An 18,512-nucleotide genomic window follows, 5' to 3' on the forward strand; every position below is an offset into this window, starting at 1 on the left:
GAGTTAAGTGACTTGCCCAGGGTCAAACAGGCAGGAAGTGTTAAGTGTCTGAGGTCAAATTTGAACTCAAGTCCTCCTGATTTCAGGGCTGGTGCTCTATCTACTGCGCCACCTAGCTGCCACCTGGGAATCCATTCTTGGTGAAGGCAGGCCTTTGTTGGAGTGTGAGCTGGGTCCCCAGTCATCCCCTAAACCTGGTCTGGGCTCCTAGGAGGGAAGCTCTTAGGTCCCCTGCTCTTAGGCCAGTCGTCCTACAGGGCTGCTCCCAAAGTCTGGCTTACTGAAGGAAAAGGGGTACAAGAGGCTGGGATTTCTGTGGGTCAGTCCCAGAGCAACGTGTAGGCGGCCCCAGAGTGGACGGGCACGGCCTCCACACTGGGCTGCTTTTAGTAGCCTTCATGGAGGCCCCTTTGTCTTTAGCCATAGGTAGTACAGGAAGCCTGGCCATTGCCCTGGGAACCAGTAATCCTCAGGCTAATCTAGCTGCAGGTCTCAGGCATCTCTTTGTGATGGTGTGGAACGGATTTATTGTTTTAAAAATGTTATGAATGCCTCTGGTGAAACCTTGTTTGGTTCTGGACCTTGGACAAACTTCTTAAATTGGAGATTTAATTATTTTATTAATTCTTTATTATTAAATTAATTTATTAATTAATTATGAAATTAATTCAGTTAAAACTTAAGTTAAAAATAAATTATAATTAAGAAAGCAATTGGCTTGTGGCTTGTTCTCCTCTTGAATTTTACATATATATATATATATATATATATATATATATATATATATATATATGTATATGTATTTTTTTTTTAAACCTTCTGTATAATCATTTCAGAAGAAAATTATCAATCATGGAAATGTAGTACCGGGAACTGAGGTTTTTTCCCTGGCTTGTTCACAGGTTGGTTGTGTGATCTTAGACAAGTCACTAGAGCCAGTGAAACTTAGCTTTGAAATTCTCTGATTCTGCATAAAAAAGCTGTTAACCTAAGAGGTCCTCAGTTTTCCTTTTCCTTTTTATTTTCATTAGGCTGTCTCGGAGATACGCAGTTTTGTTTCAGGTTTCGACAGTCGTCTGGCCGGAGGATGTCAATGCACTGTATCCTGGATCAGTTGGATCGAGACTCTCCCGTGTATTTAAAGGTTAGAAAAACAGGAAAAGTCTTAGTGGTAGAGAAAAAGATCAGTATCAATTGGACGTTTGCAGTCTCATACATTGGTTGTATTTGGCAGAAATGCTTGTGCTTTGTTTACTTCCTTTTGGAGCTTCCTAAAAAGGCTGTAGAGTGAAGGAAGTTGATTCTTCAAGAGCTTAGAGAAGCCTTTACAAGTTCTTGATATATATATGAAAGTTTCTTGGAAAATTTCAGGAATAAGTTAGAATGGGATTATTTTTTACTTTGTTAATAGCTCTTCTGTCTGGACTGGGAGTCTGAACCAAGTGTGATTTATTTTTGTTTTTTGCCAGGTTATCACTTGATACAACACAGAGTTTACCCTCACATAATATGTGTTGAGAGGGAGAGAAGGAAACTTCTCTCCTAGATGGGTTTTATTTTTCCTATGGCTTTTTAAAATTTTTCTTATTTATTTCTCTTGTCTTTTAGCATTTTGCTCATATGATTATTTTATTCCTGGATAAGAATAAGCAAAATCAATTCCAGAATTCTATGTATAGTACTTAAATGTTTTAATATTTTGATATAATATAATATTCTGACCCTTTGAGGCTCATCTTATTTTTGGAGTGCAAAGAAATATGATTTAAAAACAACTGAAATAAGAATTTCAATTTTATTTTACTTTTCTGACAGAAAGATCCTGCATATTTTTATGGTTATGTGTATTTCCGACAAGTTCGAGATAAAACACTAAAAAGAGGCTACTTTCAGAAGGTAATTTATAATCTTTGATATCTTTTTTTTTTTTTTTTTTTTTTTTTTTTTTTTTTTTTTGCTGAGGCAGTAGGGGTTAATTGACTTGCCCAGGGTCACACAGCTAGGAAGTGTTAAGGGTCTGAGACCAGATTTGAACTCGGGTCCTCCTGAATTCAAGGCAGGTATTCTATCCACTGCACCACTTAGGTGCCCCTGGTAATTTATAATCTTTTAAAAAATTCTCTTTTTTGTTATGAAGTTAGACATGAACTTTTTAGTTGACAAAATATAGACTAGAATTGTATATAAAATGAACTTTTATTGCATTTTTTAAAAAAAAGTGGATGTTAAGCTTAAAAATGATAGGAATAAAATTGCCCCTCATGTTTCTCTTCCCTTCTGATCTTCTTTCTATTCTATTTTGAAAAATATATTTTCCTGCTTTTCTTATTCATTTTTTCATTGCTGTTTTGATCACCAACTCCTTCCTCCTCCCACCAGAAACAGCCTCTCTTGTAACAAAGGAATAACGTCCCATCACCCCAGACAGCACTTTGTTGTGGATACCTGTGGTTATCAGTGCTCATGGCATTGATCAGTTTTGAAATATATTGGAATCACTCTCCATCATGTGCTTACAGTTGCTGGGCACCCTGCGCTCCCGCTTCTTCTCCCTTTTTTCTAAATCAGTTGCTAGGAATCTCTGAATCGGGCTCCCACCTTGCCATGGCTGTGGCACGCTTTGTGCTCCCATTCCCTAACTGACGCTCTCCCTCTTGGTCTCTAATTTTGTGTTTGAACAAAACCTGTTGCTCTAAGTATTTGCACACACAGGGGCCTCCTATGTATTTTTCTAATGGATTGAGCCACCTTAAATGACAGATGAGCATAAGGTATGAGCAGCCTACACACGGTGTCGTCCCCCTTGTGGCCACCTCCCAAGAGGCTTGGGCTAGAAGGAGAGTCGAAGCTGGGAGTACTTTTGCACCTTCTTCCTGTAGAAGGGATCGCCCCTTTGGGGCCTCTTCAGGGCTAGAGGATCTGTCATCTCTGAACTTATTTTCAATGGAGGAACAAAGGGTGCTTGCTCAGGCAGGCCTGGATGCTGCAGCTCACACAGCTACTTAAAGTGGAGGCGTCCATGGGATTTTACGTTTCTGTTAGTGAAGTACAGTTTCTTCCCTGTCAGTGACAGTAATAGCCCTAGTTACAGAAACGGAGCATGCTCAAGTAGTGGAGCACTTTTACCCATGAGGAAGCAGGCTTGGGAGTTTAAGTGACTCACCCAGAGTCACCCAGTCAGTTAGGGTCTTTCTAGGGCTTTATTTATTGAGCCTCCCAGGTTTCCCAGTATGTCCTCCTTTATGCCTGGCTGTGGACACACAGCCTCATGTGCCCAGGGGACTTTGAGGTTCTCAGTGGCCATGAGGCGACCACGGTGCCCTGGTGCAGAGAGGGTCTTCGTCTAGGTCTCTGTCCAGTAAAGCTACAGGTCACTCACTCCTGAGTCCCTGTTTGCACTTACTGTCTTTATCCACTATCCAGTGGAGTTATTTTTACTTCTAATTAAGCAGCCACTGTGAGGGAAGACTAGGAGGAGCTTTTCAGCCTTTTGGGACCATTTTTGGTTTATTTCCATTTACTAAAGGCTTCTTACAAATGGTTCTTTGCAAGTCAGACTCTGTATACGTTCATCATTAAGGCTTTCTGGCAGTTCTTAGTATAGGAAATGAATAGTAAGGTTAAATTAAAATAAGATGGTTCAGCTTTTTCTGTTCTTTGTTTTCCAGTCCTTGGTTTTGATCAGCAAGCTGCCATATACACATTTTTTTCACACGGTGCTTAAACAAATAGCACCTGAATATTTCGAAAAGAGTGAACCTTATTTGGAGGCAGGTGAGTAAAACTTTGTGTTGATGATGTGACCTTGTGGATAGATTAACAGACACTGAATTTTAACACTTTAATGAAAAAATAAAACTTTTTGAAGATCACAGGGAAGATTTCAAGAGCTGTGAATTAAATAAGACAAGGAGGAATTAAACTTATTATTATAAACTTTATAAATGCTTTGAAGTATTAGACCCATGTAGCCAGTTGAAAAAATAAATTAGAGTGAAATATGTGGAACTATTTTATTAAGATTATCTAAATATTTAATTGTTGATAACAGATTAATGAACTCTTTTAAACTTAATTTTCTTTATCAGTAGTTCTCGTATCAGGCATTGCAATCTTATGGTTGCCCCAATCTTTGTAATTTTTTAATATATCCTTGATGACCAATAAGTCAATTCTGGCATAAAATTTGGGAACCCCAAGAGAGTAAACTCTATATGTCAATCAAAAGGAAGACACTCTCACTCCTCCCCCCCCCACTATATTTGCCTTTACAATAATAATATCAATAAATACTAATAATTAAAATATATGTTGTATTATCTAATTTGATCCTTACAATAACCTTGGGGTGTCTGGGTGAGCTTTGTAATCCTAGTTTTTACAGAGGAGGAGACTGAGAGTAAGAAGGTACAGGGACTTCTGAAGGTCATATAGTTAGTAAGTTTCTGAGATAGGATTTGAACTCAAGTCTTCTTGATTGTCCACTAAGCCACAGAATTGCTGCAGCCCTACTTTTTCATTCATTTGCAGCATGAAGTATATTAAACAGATTCTTTTCTGAAGAATAGAAAGATACTGGTATGGATATTTAGCTAACTCCTTGGAGTTATTTTATTCTGATTTCATTTGTAAAGTATGTATTTCATTTTTTAAAAAAAATTTATCACTTCTACAAATGATATTTCATTCTTCTCTTAGCTTGTAATGATGTTGATCGCTGGCCTGCTCCAATACCAGGGAAGATGTTACACTTGCCCATCATGGGGGTAGTTATAAAGGTAATTTGTTGATTACTTATTTCTAGCCTGGTTGTTAAGAGAAAATAAAAATGTGAATTTTATTTTCATATCTCACCAAGAGCCAAGCCCATCCCTGCTTCCCCTGCTCTGAAATGTCAAGGATTTTTTTTTCCCAGCATCTTTCCAAACTTTCATAAAACCTGTAGGAGTCTGAATCTGTAAAAAACTGACCATCCCACCAGAGGAATCTCTGAGAATGGATTGGAAGTGCCAAATGGATTTAGGAGAACTATTGAAAGCCAAACTAAGCATGTTCTTTGGTTGGTGGGGGTTTTTCCCCCCTAAATCTTTATAGTTTTCTTAGGCAATCAGGGTTAAGTGACTTGCCCAGGGCCACAAAGCTAGAAAGTTATGTGTCTGAGGCCACTTTGAACTCAGGTCCTTCTGACTCCAGCGTTAGTGCTCTATCTACTGCCCCATTTAGCTGCCCCAGTTCTTTGGTTTTTAAAACAATTTTTTATTAGTCTCTTTTGTTTTCAACTCCTCTCCCTTTCATATTGCAGCTGCCCCATCTCCTCAAAACACTAGATAGCTCTGTTGTTCTTTTCATTTATGCGATGGAGAAGTTTTATTATTTTTCTGCTTCTGCTGACTGAATTTTCCAACCCTTTCTGTGTTCTCCCATTCTTTTATATATTTTTCAAAGCATAGGAATACTTCATTACATTCATGGGCCACAGTTTATTTACCCATTCATCAGCTGATGGGCATCTTCTTTGATTCAAGTTACTTCTATAGGAAGTGCTCTAAATAGTTTCTGTATGCTTAGGGCCTTCCTTTCTGTGGTTGACCTTGGGATATATCACCCAGCAGTCAGAATCTCTGGAACAAGGGGTGAGAACTTTGATCCTTTTCTTTGCATAATTCTAAATTGCTTCCTGGAAGGGTTTTGCCAGTAGATATTTCCAGCAATGATGAATCAGTGTTCCTGGCCTTCTCTAGCTCCTTGAGCATTGGCTATGTCGTATTTTGTCATCTCTACCAATTTATTGGCTATGAGGTGAAACCTCAAGGTGATTTTCATTTGCATCAAATTAATGATTCAAAAATATCTTTTGATCATAAGTACTATTTGTTTATCTGAGAGTCTTTTATTTTTAGCTTTTTATTTTCAAAATATATGCATAGACCGTTTTCAGCATTCACTCCTGCAAAACCTCATGCCCTAGATAGATTACTTCTCTTTTCCCTCACCCCCTCCCCCAGTCAGCAAGCAATCTAATATATGTTAAACGTGCAAGATAGCAGAATCTTAAAAAGGATATTGATTAAAAGGTTTTTTCCCCCTTCAAGTTAACAGTTTCCCCTTTCTTATAGTTGCACTAATTTTGTTTATGCGAAATATTTTCAATTTCATGTAATATAAATGATCTATTTTATCTTTTGTTTCCCTTTCTTCCTGGTTTAGTTAAGAATTCACCCCCTAACAGTAGCTCTGAAAGGTATATGATCTGCTTCTCTTTTAATTTTTAATAATATTTAATATTTGAATTATATAGTCATTTGACTTTGTTTTTAGTTTAATATGTTGGGTGAATCCTGATTTTTGCCATATTGCTTTCCATTTCCCTAGATATTCTTGTCAAATAAGGAATTTCTTCCTAAGTAATTTGTTTTGTACTTTTATCAAATACTGGTTATTGAGTTCACTTATTTTTCATTCTACTAAGTTAATCAATTCTGTTGATCTATTTGTCTTTTTTAAAACCAGTATTAAAAGTTTTTGGAAATTATGTTTGTATAGTGTGACATGTGGAGATGCTATTTTCCTCTTGTTACTATCTTTTTCATTCTTGTATTTCTTCAGATGAATGTTGTCATTATTTTGTAAGTCTGTAAGTGTCCATTTTATAACATGATTGGCACAGGACCAGATGTGTAAATTAACGTTGGTCATGATGGTTTCTGGGCATCATGGAAGAGCTCTCCAGTTCTTCAAATTTGTTTGTTTTTTACGGAGTGTCTTGAATGGTATTGAAACAGGAATTGAGTGTACTTTGGTATTCAGATATTTTATAAATTTTGAACCCAAGGATGATACTTATCTATCTCTTATTGATGTTCTTCATTTTCTTACTATGTAGAAGTATGATTTTTGTGTATTTATTTTGCTGTTGTCTCAGTTAATTTGTTTGCCAATTCCCTATGACTTTTTTATGTAAACCATCATGTCATCAACAAAGGCATAGCTTTATTTTCTTTTTGCTTTTCTTAATGTGTTCTTTGTTAAGGGTATTGTTAACTTTTTTCAAATAATTTTAGCTTAAGTGAATTTAAGCATTTTACTCATACAAAATTGTTTTTGTATGAATGCTCTCAGGCTTTTTTTTTATTCACAAGCATTTTACTTTTTTTTTAAAAATTGTGTTGGTATATAGTAAGTACCTGGTAATTAAAAGCTTCGTTTTTGAATGTATACTGCTGTACACTGTAAAATTTGTCAAGAATAGAATTAAAAATTTTAAGTTAAAGCTTTGGTAGAGATGTGGATGCTTGAAAGTTCTATTATTTCTTTGGACAATTTATCCCAAAACTTATTAAGAAGTTTGGAGAGCCTGTGTAAGGATGTGTGGATATTGAAAAGAAAATTGGCTTAATCAGAATAAAGTAATATGTTAGTGGTTCATTTCTCTCTTTATATTGTTAGTTTCCCATCCAGATTCAGTATTTGTTATTAGAGATGTTAGTTTATGTGTGTTAGAGTTGACAATACTGTTTAAACTAATTTTAAACCTCTACCATCTTAGGTCTACCCCTAAACTAATTTTAGTAGAGTGGAGATTTTCTGATTCTTCAGTTTAATTTCTCTGGCAAGTTGTTAGCTATATATAGTTAGTTATAATTATATAGACGAGCCGTTTTCTAAGGAATGTTCATGTCTTCTATCTTCCTCCGAAGGTGCGGATTCCGACGTGCCACGACAAGCCTGGAACAACCCAGCTGGCCCAGCTGACCCAGCAGGTGGATGTTACAAAGGGAGGGGAAATCGAGCAGACTTGTTGGGAAAAATGATTTTAATTATTGTTTATCTGGTGTGATGAGGGTTGTCACATATTTTACACATGGGCTCTCAGCTGATCATTTTGAAATAGCAGAGACTTGTGTTTATACAGTATTTTGTGTATGTTATTGAAATACTTTGATGGTAAACTGCTTGAAATTTCTACTTTTTTCTTCCTCTTTTTGTTGGGTGGATATTTGAGAATTCAGAAATGTCTTTAGTACTTGGCAGGCTGGGGTGAATACTTCAGCAAAGACCAGCTGGGGGAAAGATGCTTCTCTGCATCTCGTGGAGCAGGGCCAGCTGGCTTCCCATTTAGGAAGTTTGGTCAGAAGGATTCAGTGGATTGAATAAGCTTTCAGTTATTCCTTAGGAGGATGTCCATATGTGGGTGGAGGGGAATTTTTCACTTAAAAAGTCTGAATTTATTTATTCACTGCCCAATAGTATCCCCAATACTACTAGATTATTTACATAGAAATGGAGGAAATGACGACAGCTCATTTTCTCCTTTGTTTGCATTAGCCAGCTTTGTAGTTTGTGTACCGTAAAGCTGGAGACCTACTACCTTCCAAAACTCGTGTTCTCTCTTAGTATTGCAAATTTGTTTTATCATCAGGCCTGGATATATTGATCATCTTCAATTTTTGTGTTGTTTTTTTTTTTTCCTTTCTTTTAGACAGACTCACAGATCTCTATGGTTTTACCTACTATTCATGAAGTGGATCTTTTCAGGTGAAAATTTAAAGCTTATTTGGTGTAGTCATTTTAGTCTCTCTTCTTTTCTTCATTAATGTCAGGAGATTTCATGAGTGATCGACTTGGGAGTTTGTCCATTTTTCTCCTGGGATGAAGGTATGGCAGGGGTCAGTGGGAATAGAAAGGGAAAATGTTGAAAAGTATTTAAGTTACCAATGATTCAACATTTCTCTTAGTTGGCTTGACTTTAAATTAATATTATACTTTGGTTTATAACCAGCGGTGTTCTTGGTGTATCACCCTAAAATTAACAGAAGTCAGATTCAGATACAGATTGGGATTTCACCACATGGACTCAGCATCTCCATGCTTAGCCACAGTTTGCATTTTATCCTTATGAACCATTACAACGGAGTCTCATCAGGCCTGTGGAAATGGTGAATTGTTTAAGACTTGTCTGAACAGTGATATTTCTGATCTTGCCTCCTCAGAATTCAGGAAATTAAGATGTAATTTGCTGTCAGAAGCATCCCCCATTTTTCCAAGTCACATGAATAAGATCTCTGCTTTTTCTCCGCCCGACACTTGTGGTCTTCCAGACTGGTGCCACTCTTGTGTCCCTTTGCTTGTTGAGTCTTTCAAGGCTCAGCACGTTGTCTTTCACCCTCAGATTCACGACGAAGGATAGATTAGTGTAAAAGCGGGGGAGCCCCAGGAGAAGGGGCCCTCATTCCTGGCCCCACAACGCAGGATTGGCTGTGTCCTGACCAGTGTCCACATGGCTCAGGCCTTGTGGATGTACAGGGGGCGCCCCTCTTAGGAGGAGTTCCAGGGGGCCCTGCTATGCAGAAAGGACTCGGGTCCAACTGCTTTCTCCCTCTGGTGGTGGCTTCTCCACAGTTTGCTGGAGCCCAAGCACTCAGGGGTTTCAGTTTCTTTGTTAGCTGATAAAGAGATCTCTACAGAGATTACACTTCCAGAGTCAAATATAATTTCCTAATCTGAATTTTATTGTCATAAGAAAAAGATACCTAATGATGTGGTCTTGAAAGATGTAAGGAGGACATCTTTTCCTCTGATGTACTCTGGCCATACTGGCACCTTTGATTGTAAGAAAAATAGACACTCTGACCCTTGGATCCCTGCTGTTTGTGGCTAGGCGCTTTCTCCTTCCCTCTTCTTGGCTCTTGAGTGTGTCCTTCTCCTTAGCCTTTTCCTAATCCCGTTTCAGAGCTGGTAGAAATCTCTTTGAGAAAGTGTCTTCCCACTTCTCACGTGCTTCTCTGGTGTTTATTAATCTCAGTCTCCATTGTTGCTTCTCGGAGCTAGAGCTTGGGTGTTGGTCAGCCCGGCCCTCCTCTCTACCTGGCCTGTGGTTAGACCCTGTGTGCCCCATGGCAGCTGTTGGGAACACAGACACACCTGTGCCTCCAGGACCTCACAGCCTAGCACAACCACAAAGAAGCTGACACAAAGGAAAGCAATTTTTTGGAAGTGAAATAAGGGAGAGAAGGGCATGGATTTCCTGAAGGAGACATCAAGTTCTTGGACCGAACTATGGAGGAGGCTTGAGATTCTCCCAGATAGAAGTGAATTTCAGGCCTAGCAAACAACTGATAAATGTTTGAATTTAATTACTGTGCTGAATTTGGGAAGCATTAATAAAAGAGTAAATCTATTGCAGAGGATAATTAAGCCTCTGTTTTATATTCCTGTACTCTTTATCATATTGTACCATCAGGGCCCATCTGGGAATCAGGAATAACAGATTCTAATCCTGCCTTTGACACCAAACAAGTTGTGTGACTGTTGGCAGGTCACTTAACCTCTCATGGTCACAAACAAATCTAAGCTCTTTTGTCTGCCCGGAACAGGAAATCGCAAGAAACCCATATCCTGTCATCTATTAAATGCTAAAGAAATGCTTGTGATTGGTTGGTTGTCTATATAGTGAGATAACATTCTGATGTAGAGGGAAAAAAGAGGTCTGAACTTATTTTTTTTTCTGAATCAGAAAAGTAGCTGTCATTAAATTCGTTTTGTCTTTTGTCTGATGGAACAGTGGCTGACTAGAAGGGACTGCTGGAATCATGGTTTTATGTTTTTGCATCATTGCTCTGAATTTTCCTAATTTTTTTTCTAGAATATAATTAACCCTTTCTTCCTCAAAATGAGAACAGCAACAAGCCTCCTGTTGGTTTTGGAGAAACTTGAGTGCCCCATCCCTGCTGGATGTCCCAAGGACATCTTCTCTCAGGAGACCCCATCCTTTCTCCCCCTGCCTTCTCCCTCCTTCTCTCGTCCTGCCAAGGGCCCCATCCCTCTGCCAGGCTTTCAGGGCCCTTCCTTTGCCAACTTGACCCCTCACAGCCTTGTACTTCCTGTCTCGGTACCATCCCTCTTCTCTCAGCGCACATAGCTGCTGCTTTAATTCAGCCCCCCATGTTCCTTTGGCGACAGATAGATCATGGCAGCACCTCACCATCTCTCCAAGTCTCTTGCCTTTCCATCCTGTCCCCCCACAGCGGCCCAGATGGTCTTTCTTAAGCAGGAATCTGATCATGTCACTTCATCCCATTCTCTGTAAATTCTACGGAGCCTTGAATGTGGTGCTCCAACCTGCTTTTCCAGCTTTGAGAGCTTCACTCCCCTTCTTGTACTCTGACCCCCTTCCAGATGCCTTCCCCTCTGTTCTTCACGCGCATGGCTCAGCCTATCTCTATATTTGTAGGAACTGTCCACCCCCTTCTTAACCAAACCTTCATGTCACCTAATCCCTCTTTCCCTTTCAAGCCCCAACTTGAATGCTGCCTTGTGTGGGGTACCACCATCTGCCGAGACCCTCTCTCCCTCACGTACTTTTGTCCTCTGTTTATCGTGTGTGTTCTCAGGCTTGCTTTTCTGTCCTGTTATAATGTCGGCTCCTTTGGGGGAAGGATCATGTCATTCTTTGTATTTGTGTTCCCCCAGGAATTAGCACAGTGCCCGGCCCATCCTTGGCTGAGGATGGGGGATTAAGGAGGACTGAAGATAACAGCATTTTCTCTGTGAATTCCAGGTGCTTTTGTCCTGTGTTCCTGCACAGCCAGATGCTTTGGGAGCTGGTGTTGTTGGGAGAGCCCCTCGTTGTCATGGCGCCGTCCCCATCCGAATCTTCAGAAACCGTATTGGCTCTTGTTAGGTTAGTCTCTTCCGTTTTACTAAAACTTCTAAGTGAATAATGCATCCATTTGTCCCTTTATGTTATAATGATCGAGTAGACTCTACAGTCAGCTGTGAATTTTGTTTCATGATCTTTCTTGTCCACAGCTGTATTTCGCCACTCAAGTACTACAGTGATTTCAGACCCTACTTTACCATACACGACAGTGAATTCAAGGAGTACACTACACGGACACAAGCTCCGTAAGTAAATAGCACCGCCTAAATTTTACCTTGGAAACCAAAATCTAAAGATTTTGTATAAATTTTGAGTCTGTATGTGTCTTTTGAAAAGGCAGAATTTAAAGAAAATCTATTAACTTTGCAGTGATTTATAAAAACCAATTAATTTTGAAAAACTATGAAATAAGGAATGAAATCTTATAATAACTTTTTGGAATTTAATAAAATAGAACTCAACACATTAACACATGGAATCTGCAGTGACTTTAGGCCTCTGGCAGAATTCTTCCAGTATTTTCCAATTTGGTGGCTTCTTTTCCCCAGAGTTGTTGGGTCTGCTGATCTTGTTTCTTCACTTCATTGCATACCCAAATCTTTTATACTTGTTTTCTGTTCTTCTTACCTACACGATGTAGCCCTTTTCTTTTCTTTTTCCTTTTTAATTGCCAAATATATATATTTAAATAATAGCTTTTTTTCCAAAATGTATGCAAATAATACATTCATCCTTGTAAAAACCTTGTGTCCAAATTTTTCTCCCTCCCTTCACCCACTCCCCCAGCCAGCAAGTAAACCAATATATGTTAAACATTTGCAATTCTTCTCTGTATATATTTCCACAATTATCATGCTGTACAAGAAAAATCAGATCAAAAAGGGGAAAAAATGAGAAAGAAAACAAAAAGCAAGCAAACAACAACAAAAAAGGTGTAAATACCATGTTGTGATCCACATTCAGTCCCAATGGTGCTTTTTCTGGATGCACATGGCTCTCTCCAGCAGAAGTCTATTGGAATTAGCCTGAATCACTTCATTGCTGAAAAGAGCCACATCCTTCACAGTTGATCATCACATAGTCTTCTTGTTGCCATTTATACTGTTTTTTTGGTTTTACTCACTTCAATTAGCATCAGTTCTTGTAAGTCTCTCCAGGCCTTTCTGAAATCTGCTGATTATTTCTTATGAAACAATAATATTCCATAACATTCATATATCATAACTTATTCGCTCCTTTCCCAACTGATGGGCATCCACTGCTTCTAGTTTTTAGCCACTATAAAAAAGGGCTGCTGCAAACATTTTTGTACATGTGGATCCCTTTCCCTTCTTTCTGATCTCTTTGAAATACAGACCCAGTTGAGACACTGCTGGGTCACAGGGTATGCACAGTTCTTTACCCTTTTGGGCATAGTTCCAAATTGCTCTCTAGAATGGGTGGATCCCTTCACAGTTCCACCAAAAATGTATTAGCGTCCCAGTTTTTCCACATCTCCTCCAACATCTATCATTATCTTTTCCCATCATCTTAGCCAATCTGAAAGGTGTGTTGTGGTACCTCGGAGTTATCTTAATTTGCCTTTATCTGTTCAGTAGTGATTTAGAGCATTTTTATATAACTAGAAATGATTATAATTTCTTTGAAATGTCAAAAATATATATTTTAAATCACAAAATATTTTTCCCTAATTACATGAAAACAGTTAACATTCTTCTTCTTCTTTTTTTTTAATAGCTTTTTATTTACAAGATATATGCATGGGTAATTTTTCAGCATTGACCTTTGCAAAACCTTCTGTTCCAACTTTTCCACTCCTACCCCGCCACCCCTTCCCCTAGTTGGAAGGTAGACTAATACATTAACATTCTTTTAAAAAAAAGTTTTGAGTTCTGAATTCTATCCTTTTCTGCTTTCCTGAGGCAGTGAGAGTGTGATATAGGTTATACAAGCGTAGTCTTGTAAAACATTTCAATATTCATCATTTTATGCAAGAAAACTTGAACAACAACAACAACAAAAGAAAGTGAAAAATATTGTGCTTTGGTCTAACATCAGTTCTTTTTCTGGAGACAGGAGAATACTTTTCATCATGAGTCCTTTGGGATTGTATTAGATCAATGTATACAATAGTTAGTCATTCATAGTTCTTCAGTATATAGTGTTACTGTGTACAGAATTCTTCTGATTCTGCTCACTTTGCATCATCAGTTCATGTAAATCTTTCCACTTTCTTTCTGAACTCATTCTGCTTATCTTTTCTTATAGCACAGTAGTATTGCATCGCAATCGTATAACCACATCTTGTTCGACCATTCTGCAATTGATGGGCATTCATTCTCTCAATTTTTAATTCTTGAAAATTACAAAAAGAGCTGCTAGAATGATTTTTCTATTAACATGTTCTTTATTTTTGTGGTTTTGATCATTTTTATAATATCATAATATCCCCATTGTTTTAACTTATTATGCTTTGCTCACCTATAGAACAGATAAGCATAGGACACATAAGTGATTTCCAGTTTTTTCTTATTGTAAGTAAAGGAGAATCTCCTCCTTTTCTTGGCAGTGAGCAGGGAAGAGGGTGGGGCATGTTGGTTATTGAACTTTCTGTTTCTTTTTTAAAATCTTTTTTTTTTTCTTTTTTCTTTTTTTATGATAAATGACTCGTAGAGGTCAGAGAGCACAGCATATTTGAAAAAGAATGTGATATAAAACAGCAGGCTTCACTGAAAATAAGATTTAAAATGAATAAAAAGCAAAATATTTTTGTAAAAAGTCTTTTTTGCTTTTTACAATATTTTTAGGATACAGTTCTAGCTATTATGTTTGAGTTCAGAAAGTATTAATTTTGTGATATGACACTCACACTGTGTATATGGGGAAGAGCTTTCTTTCTCCCTATAAACCTCCTTACATTGAACTTCCTCAATTTATGACTGGTTTTCCCTCTTTGGTGGGTGTAGGATAATATCTTGATGTTTTTAGTTGCATTTCTGTTAGAGAGTTTGAGCATCTTTTTATGGGATTATTCACAGTTTATATATTTTTTCTTTTTTGAAAATCATCTGTTCAAATGGTTTGACAAATGCATCAGTGGGATCTGTGTATCTTACAGTTGTAGAACAGTTCTTTTTCATTTGTATCAGATATGTTTTTTTGCAAATATTTCCCACTCTGTTTTCTTTTAATTTTACAAAATATATTTTTGTTTTGCAAAATTCTTTTTTTTTTTTTTTTGTATAATCAGATCCATGATGCAGTTTCTTCTTTCTTCTGTCAAAATGACATTGCTCTTTAAAGTTGAGCAAATGCATTATGCCATTTTCTTCTAGTCTTTTATACTCAGATCTTTGATTCACTGAGAATTTATTTAGTGGCCCTTCCCATCAGCCTCTGTCTGCCGCTCCCCCCCTCCACCTCCCCTCTCCCCCCACCGTCTCATGCTCCTGTTCTGAATGGAATCCACTAAATATGAATTTGAGGGCTGGATCACCATTGCCCTCAGCGCCATCCCGAGCCACCAATCAGAACGGGCACCACTCTTCCAAGAAGGAGCAGAGGCTTTAGCCGATGCCAGGGGTGGTGCCAGGCCAGGTCAGAGAGCACAGAAAACAGATGGGAGAGAAATGGCGTCTGCCAATGGTGAGGCTGGGGAAGAGGGCACGAGGGGTGCAGGTGAACGCTGTGAGAAGGGCGAAGCTGCACAGTCTCCTGTAAGATCCTGAGTGGGAGCAGAGAGACTTCGGAGGAGGAAGTTTCACCCCTAAAGCTGGCTCCTGGATTTCACCTGGACAAGAACCACTCCAGGGCCTCGGAGGACTTTGAAGGCCACGGTACACTGGGCTGAGGAGGAAGGCAGTTGGGCCACTTGGGGGTGAGGAGAGCCAGGCTTGCCCAGCAGGCTCAGAGCCCTGGGGCTGACATCCCTCCTGTGGACCTCTCAGTTTGTTCTTTGGTGGAGGCTTCCCTCCAAGTGGCGATCACATCTACAGAAATGACTGCCTGTGCTGTCCCCACCCAAACAAAGCCTGAGCGCTGCAAGAGCAAGGGTGCTGCTGCCTGGGACTGTTTGTCTAGCAGATGTCCATGTTCCTCTGATCCTTGGTCAACCTCAGCCATGGGATGGTCTCACCCACTGGGCAGTCTCAGCCAGAGACTCTCTCCAGGGCCCAGCCCTGCCACTGGACCCCTCAAAGTGCCGGGCTTTGTGTCAGATACTTCGGGGAGGAGTTACTGAGTCCAGCTTAAAATATGGAAGATGATGTAACTACTGGGAAGTAAAAGCAGCAAAAAGAAGGTTGACCATCAAGCCCAGATATACAGACTCACAAAGAGCATGGACACCCCACGCTGTGGCAGATTAACATGGAAGTGATTGGAGTTTTGGAGACTTTGCTATCATTCTGTAAACCTTGCAAACTTAACCATGTGGGAAAGGCCTATCCTGAGACTTGCTCTGATAACCTTATCTATACATATCTTTTGAAAATAAACAGCTTTCATTTAAAAAAAAGAACAAGAAAAAGGGGCAGCTGGGTGGTGCAGTGGTTAGAGCATCAGCCTTGAAGTCAGAAGGATTGGAGTTCAAATCTGGTCTCAGATACTTAACACTTCCTAGCTGTGTGACCCTGGGCAAATCACTTGACCCCAAATGCTTCAGCAAAAACAAAAAAAAATTTGCAGAAATCTTGGTGTGAGGCCTAATTAATCCAAATCATCTCTTTATCTTTTTATACGATATGATATCAAATCAACATTTTAAAGATGTAATTGGAAGGAAAACAGTGGAGAAAGGAGAAAAGTAGAAAAGACCTGGCCTTTCTATACGTGGCTGTTTCTTTGTTGGCTGATTGTGTCTCATTTGAACCCTAACATTGCAATCCCTGTGGGCTACATGAGAAAGAAGAAATGTCCCAAAAGAATATGGAGGTGGGAGGAGCATTTGAAACACAGAGATGGATACCAAGAGATCCATCCTGGAGGGATCACACTTTTGAGGTTACTGAAGAATTGATTCTCATTGCATCTGAAAGAGGAGAGCATCGTAAATGCATGGAAAAAAATAGTGGAAGCTATTATGACCAAAAAAGACTGATGGCGTATACATGAATAATTATACCATTCCCCCAGATCTTCAGAAGAATAAACTATTCATGTATTGAGTGAGGTGTTCCAGGTGTGAAAAGGACATTCAGAAGCTCTGTGATTTTAGAGTTGTTTAATTGAGGGAAGGACAAGATCTCAATTTGTTGCTTGTTTGGCTGTTTTTTTAAAAAGGATTTTTATTAGATAAAATAAAAATAAAATACACAGGCTGTTGTCTGAACTTGTTGAGATCATATATGACTCCTTGATAGGTGCCACAGCCTAGACTGCTTTGACTTATGCTCTGATTATCAACCCCGGGCAAGTCATAAAGAAAAGGCACAAGTGTTCAACAAAGCTATTTGCTACTGGCATGGAGAATAATGTGCTGGGCAGAGCAGGGATGGGGAAATAGTTCCTCTGAGATGGTGATACCCCTCTGGATGCCCTTGTTTGTGAGTGAGCTTTTCTGCAGAGCTTTTAAAAGAGATTATTAACCATTTGATGACCTCTAAAAGTTCACACAGAGAAACTCAGTGAATAAAACTGTTATTTGTTCTTAGATGTTCACCTGCAAGGGCAGCACTTGGAGTGGATCCATTAGTGTATTTAGCCCTGGCAGACATTGGAGAGACCCAGAGCTGGGTCCCCAAAGAGAGAGTGTTGGATTGTATGTAGATAGTTACACAATACTTTTATCAACTCCAAACTTTTAAATTCATGCTGGTGAGGTTGCCAATTGAGAGTGGAGAGAGAAGAGAGACCTTAGAACTGAGCGAAGGATGTGATGTTAGTGATGGTCTAGTAAGGGAGAAGCAGGGGACGTGGTCAGAGAGGAAGGAGGAGAACAAAAAGCAGTATCCTGAGAACGAAAGGAAGAAAGAGTATCCAGGAGTAAGGAAAGATGGATGGTAGTGTCAGGTGCTGTAGAAAAGTCATGCAGGGAAAAAACTGGAAAAAATTTGAAAAAAATTCATTAAAAATGTTTGTTGAAATCGACCAATCGACATTAACATTTTAATTTACAAAGAAAAATTTTAAAAGAGGAGAGTATATGAAACTGCAAACTTTTATCTGTCCAGTGTTTTTTCCTACTGTGTATAATTTTTGGTAAGATTTAAATTTCATATGGTCGTTTCAGCTGGGTCCAACTGTGTCCTCCATCTGTGTGCTCTTTGAGACTTCCTTCTGCTCTTTTGTTTTTTTTTTTTTTTTTCTGTCATATACTAACAACCTTTTCTTTCTCTTCTTCCTTTTTGTAGGAAATATAATAGGGAAGTTAGTTTTTTCTTATTGATATGGTTTTTCTATTGATTATGTTCTTGGTATTCAATCACTCTCATATTCCTATTAATCTTACTTGCTTATGATTGATAATATTTTGGATTAAATACTTTCCCATTAGTATTGATTAATAATAACAGGTTGTAGTTTTCTTTTGAGCTTTTTCCTTCCATTTTGGAGCTCAAGATGATATCTACTCCACAGAAACAAGTAGTATTTGCTTGTTCCCTAAAATGTTGCTGATGTTCTCCTGTGAAATCATCTATATATTTTGCCATAGAGCAATTTTCCTTTTTAAGATTATTAGGTTATATACTCTTTTGTTGTTGTTAATTTGAGTATTTTATGCATTTGTAGATAATCATTCCTTTAGTTTGGATTCTTAGATTAGTTAAAAAAAAATGTAGTAACTTTTGAGAATTTTCTTTATTTTGCCTTTACTATGATCTGCTCTTCTCCCCACCCCAATTTTAGTGATTTG

General features: G+C 38.5%; 1 protein-coding gene across 2 annotated transcripts in view; it reads left to right on the forward strand.

The window, feature by feature from the left end:
* The window catches only part of DENND6A (DENN domain containing 6A), a 55,976-nt gene that overhangs the window by 21,696 nt on the left and 15,768 nt on the right, over nt 1-18,512 (forward strand). For both annotated transcript variants that reach the window (XM_074284295.1, XM_074284296.1), the window contains exons 4-11: nt 1,032-1,144; nt 1,816-1,896; nt 3,669-3,774; nt 4,699-4,778; nt 7,698-7,760; nt 8,480-8,535; nt 11,558-11,680; nt 11,809-11,904. In XM_074284295.1, the coding sequence (XP_074140396.1) occupies nt 1,032-1,144; nt 1,816-1,896; nt 3,669-3,774; nt 4,699-4,778; nt 7,698-7,760; nt 8,480-8,535; nt 11,558-11,680; nt 11,809-11,904 (718 nt within the window). The remainder of the gene's footprint in view (nt 1-1,031; nt 1,145-1,815; nt 1,897-3,668; nt 3,775-4,698; nt 4,779-7,697; nt 7,761-8,479; nt 8,536-11,557; nt 11,681-11,808; nt 11,905-18,512) is intronic.

This window comes from Sminthopsis crassicaudata, chromosome 1, assembly GCF_048593235.1.
Source record: "Sminthopsis crassicaudata isolate SCR6 chromosome 1, ASM4859323v1, whole genome shotgun sequence".
NCBI classification, from domain to species: Eukaryota; Metazoa; Chordata; class Mammalia; order Dasyuromorphia; family Dasyuridae; genus Sminthopsis; species Sminthopsis crassicaudata.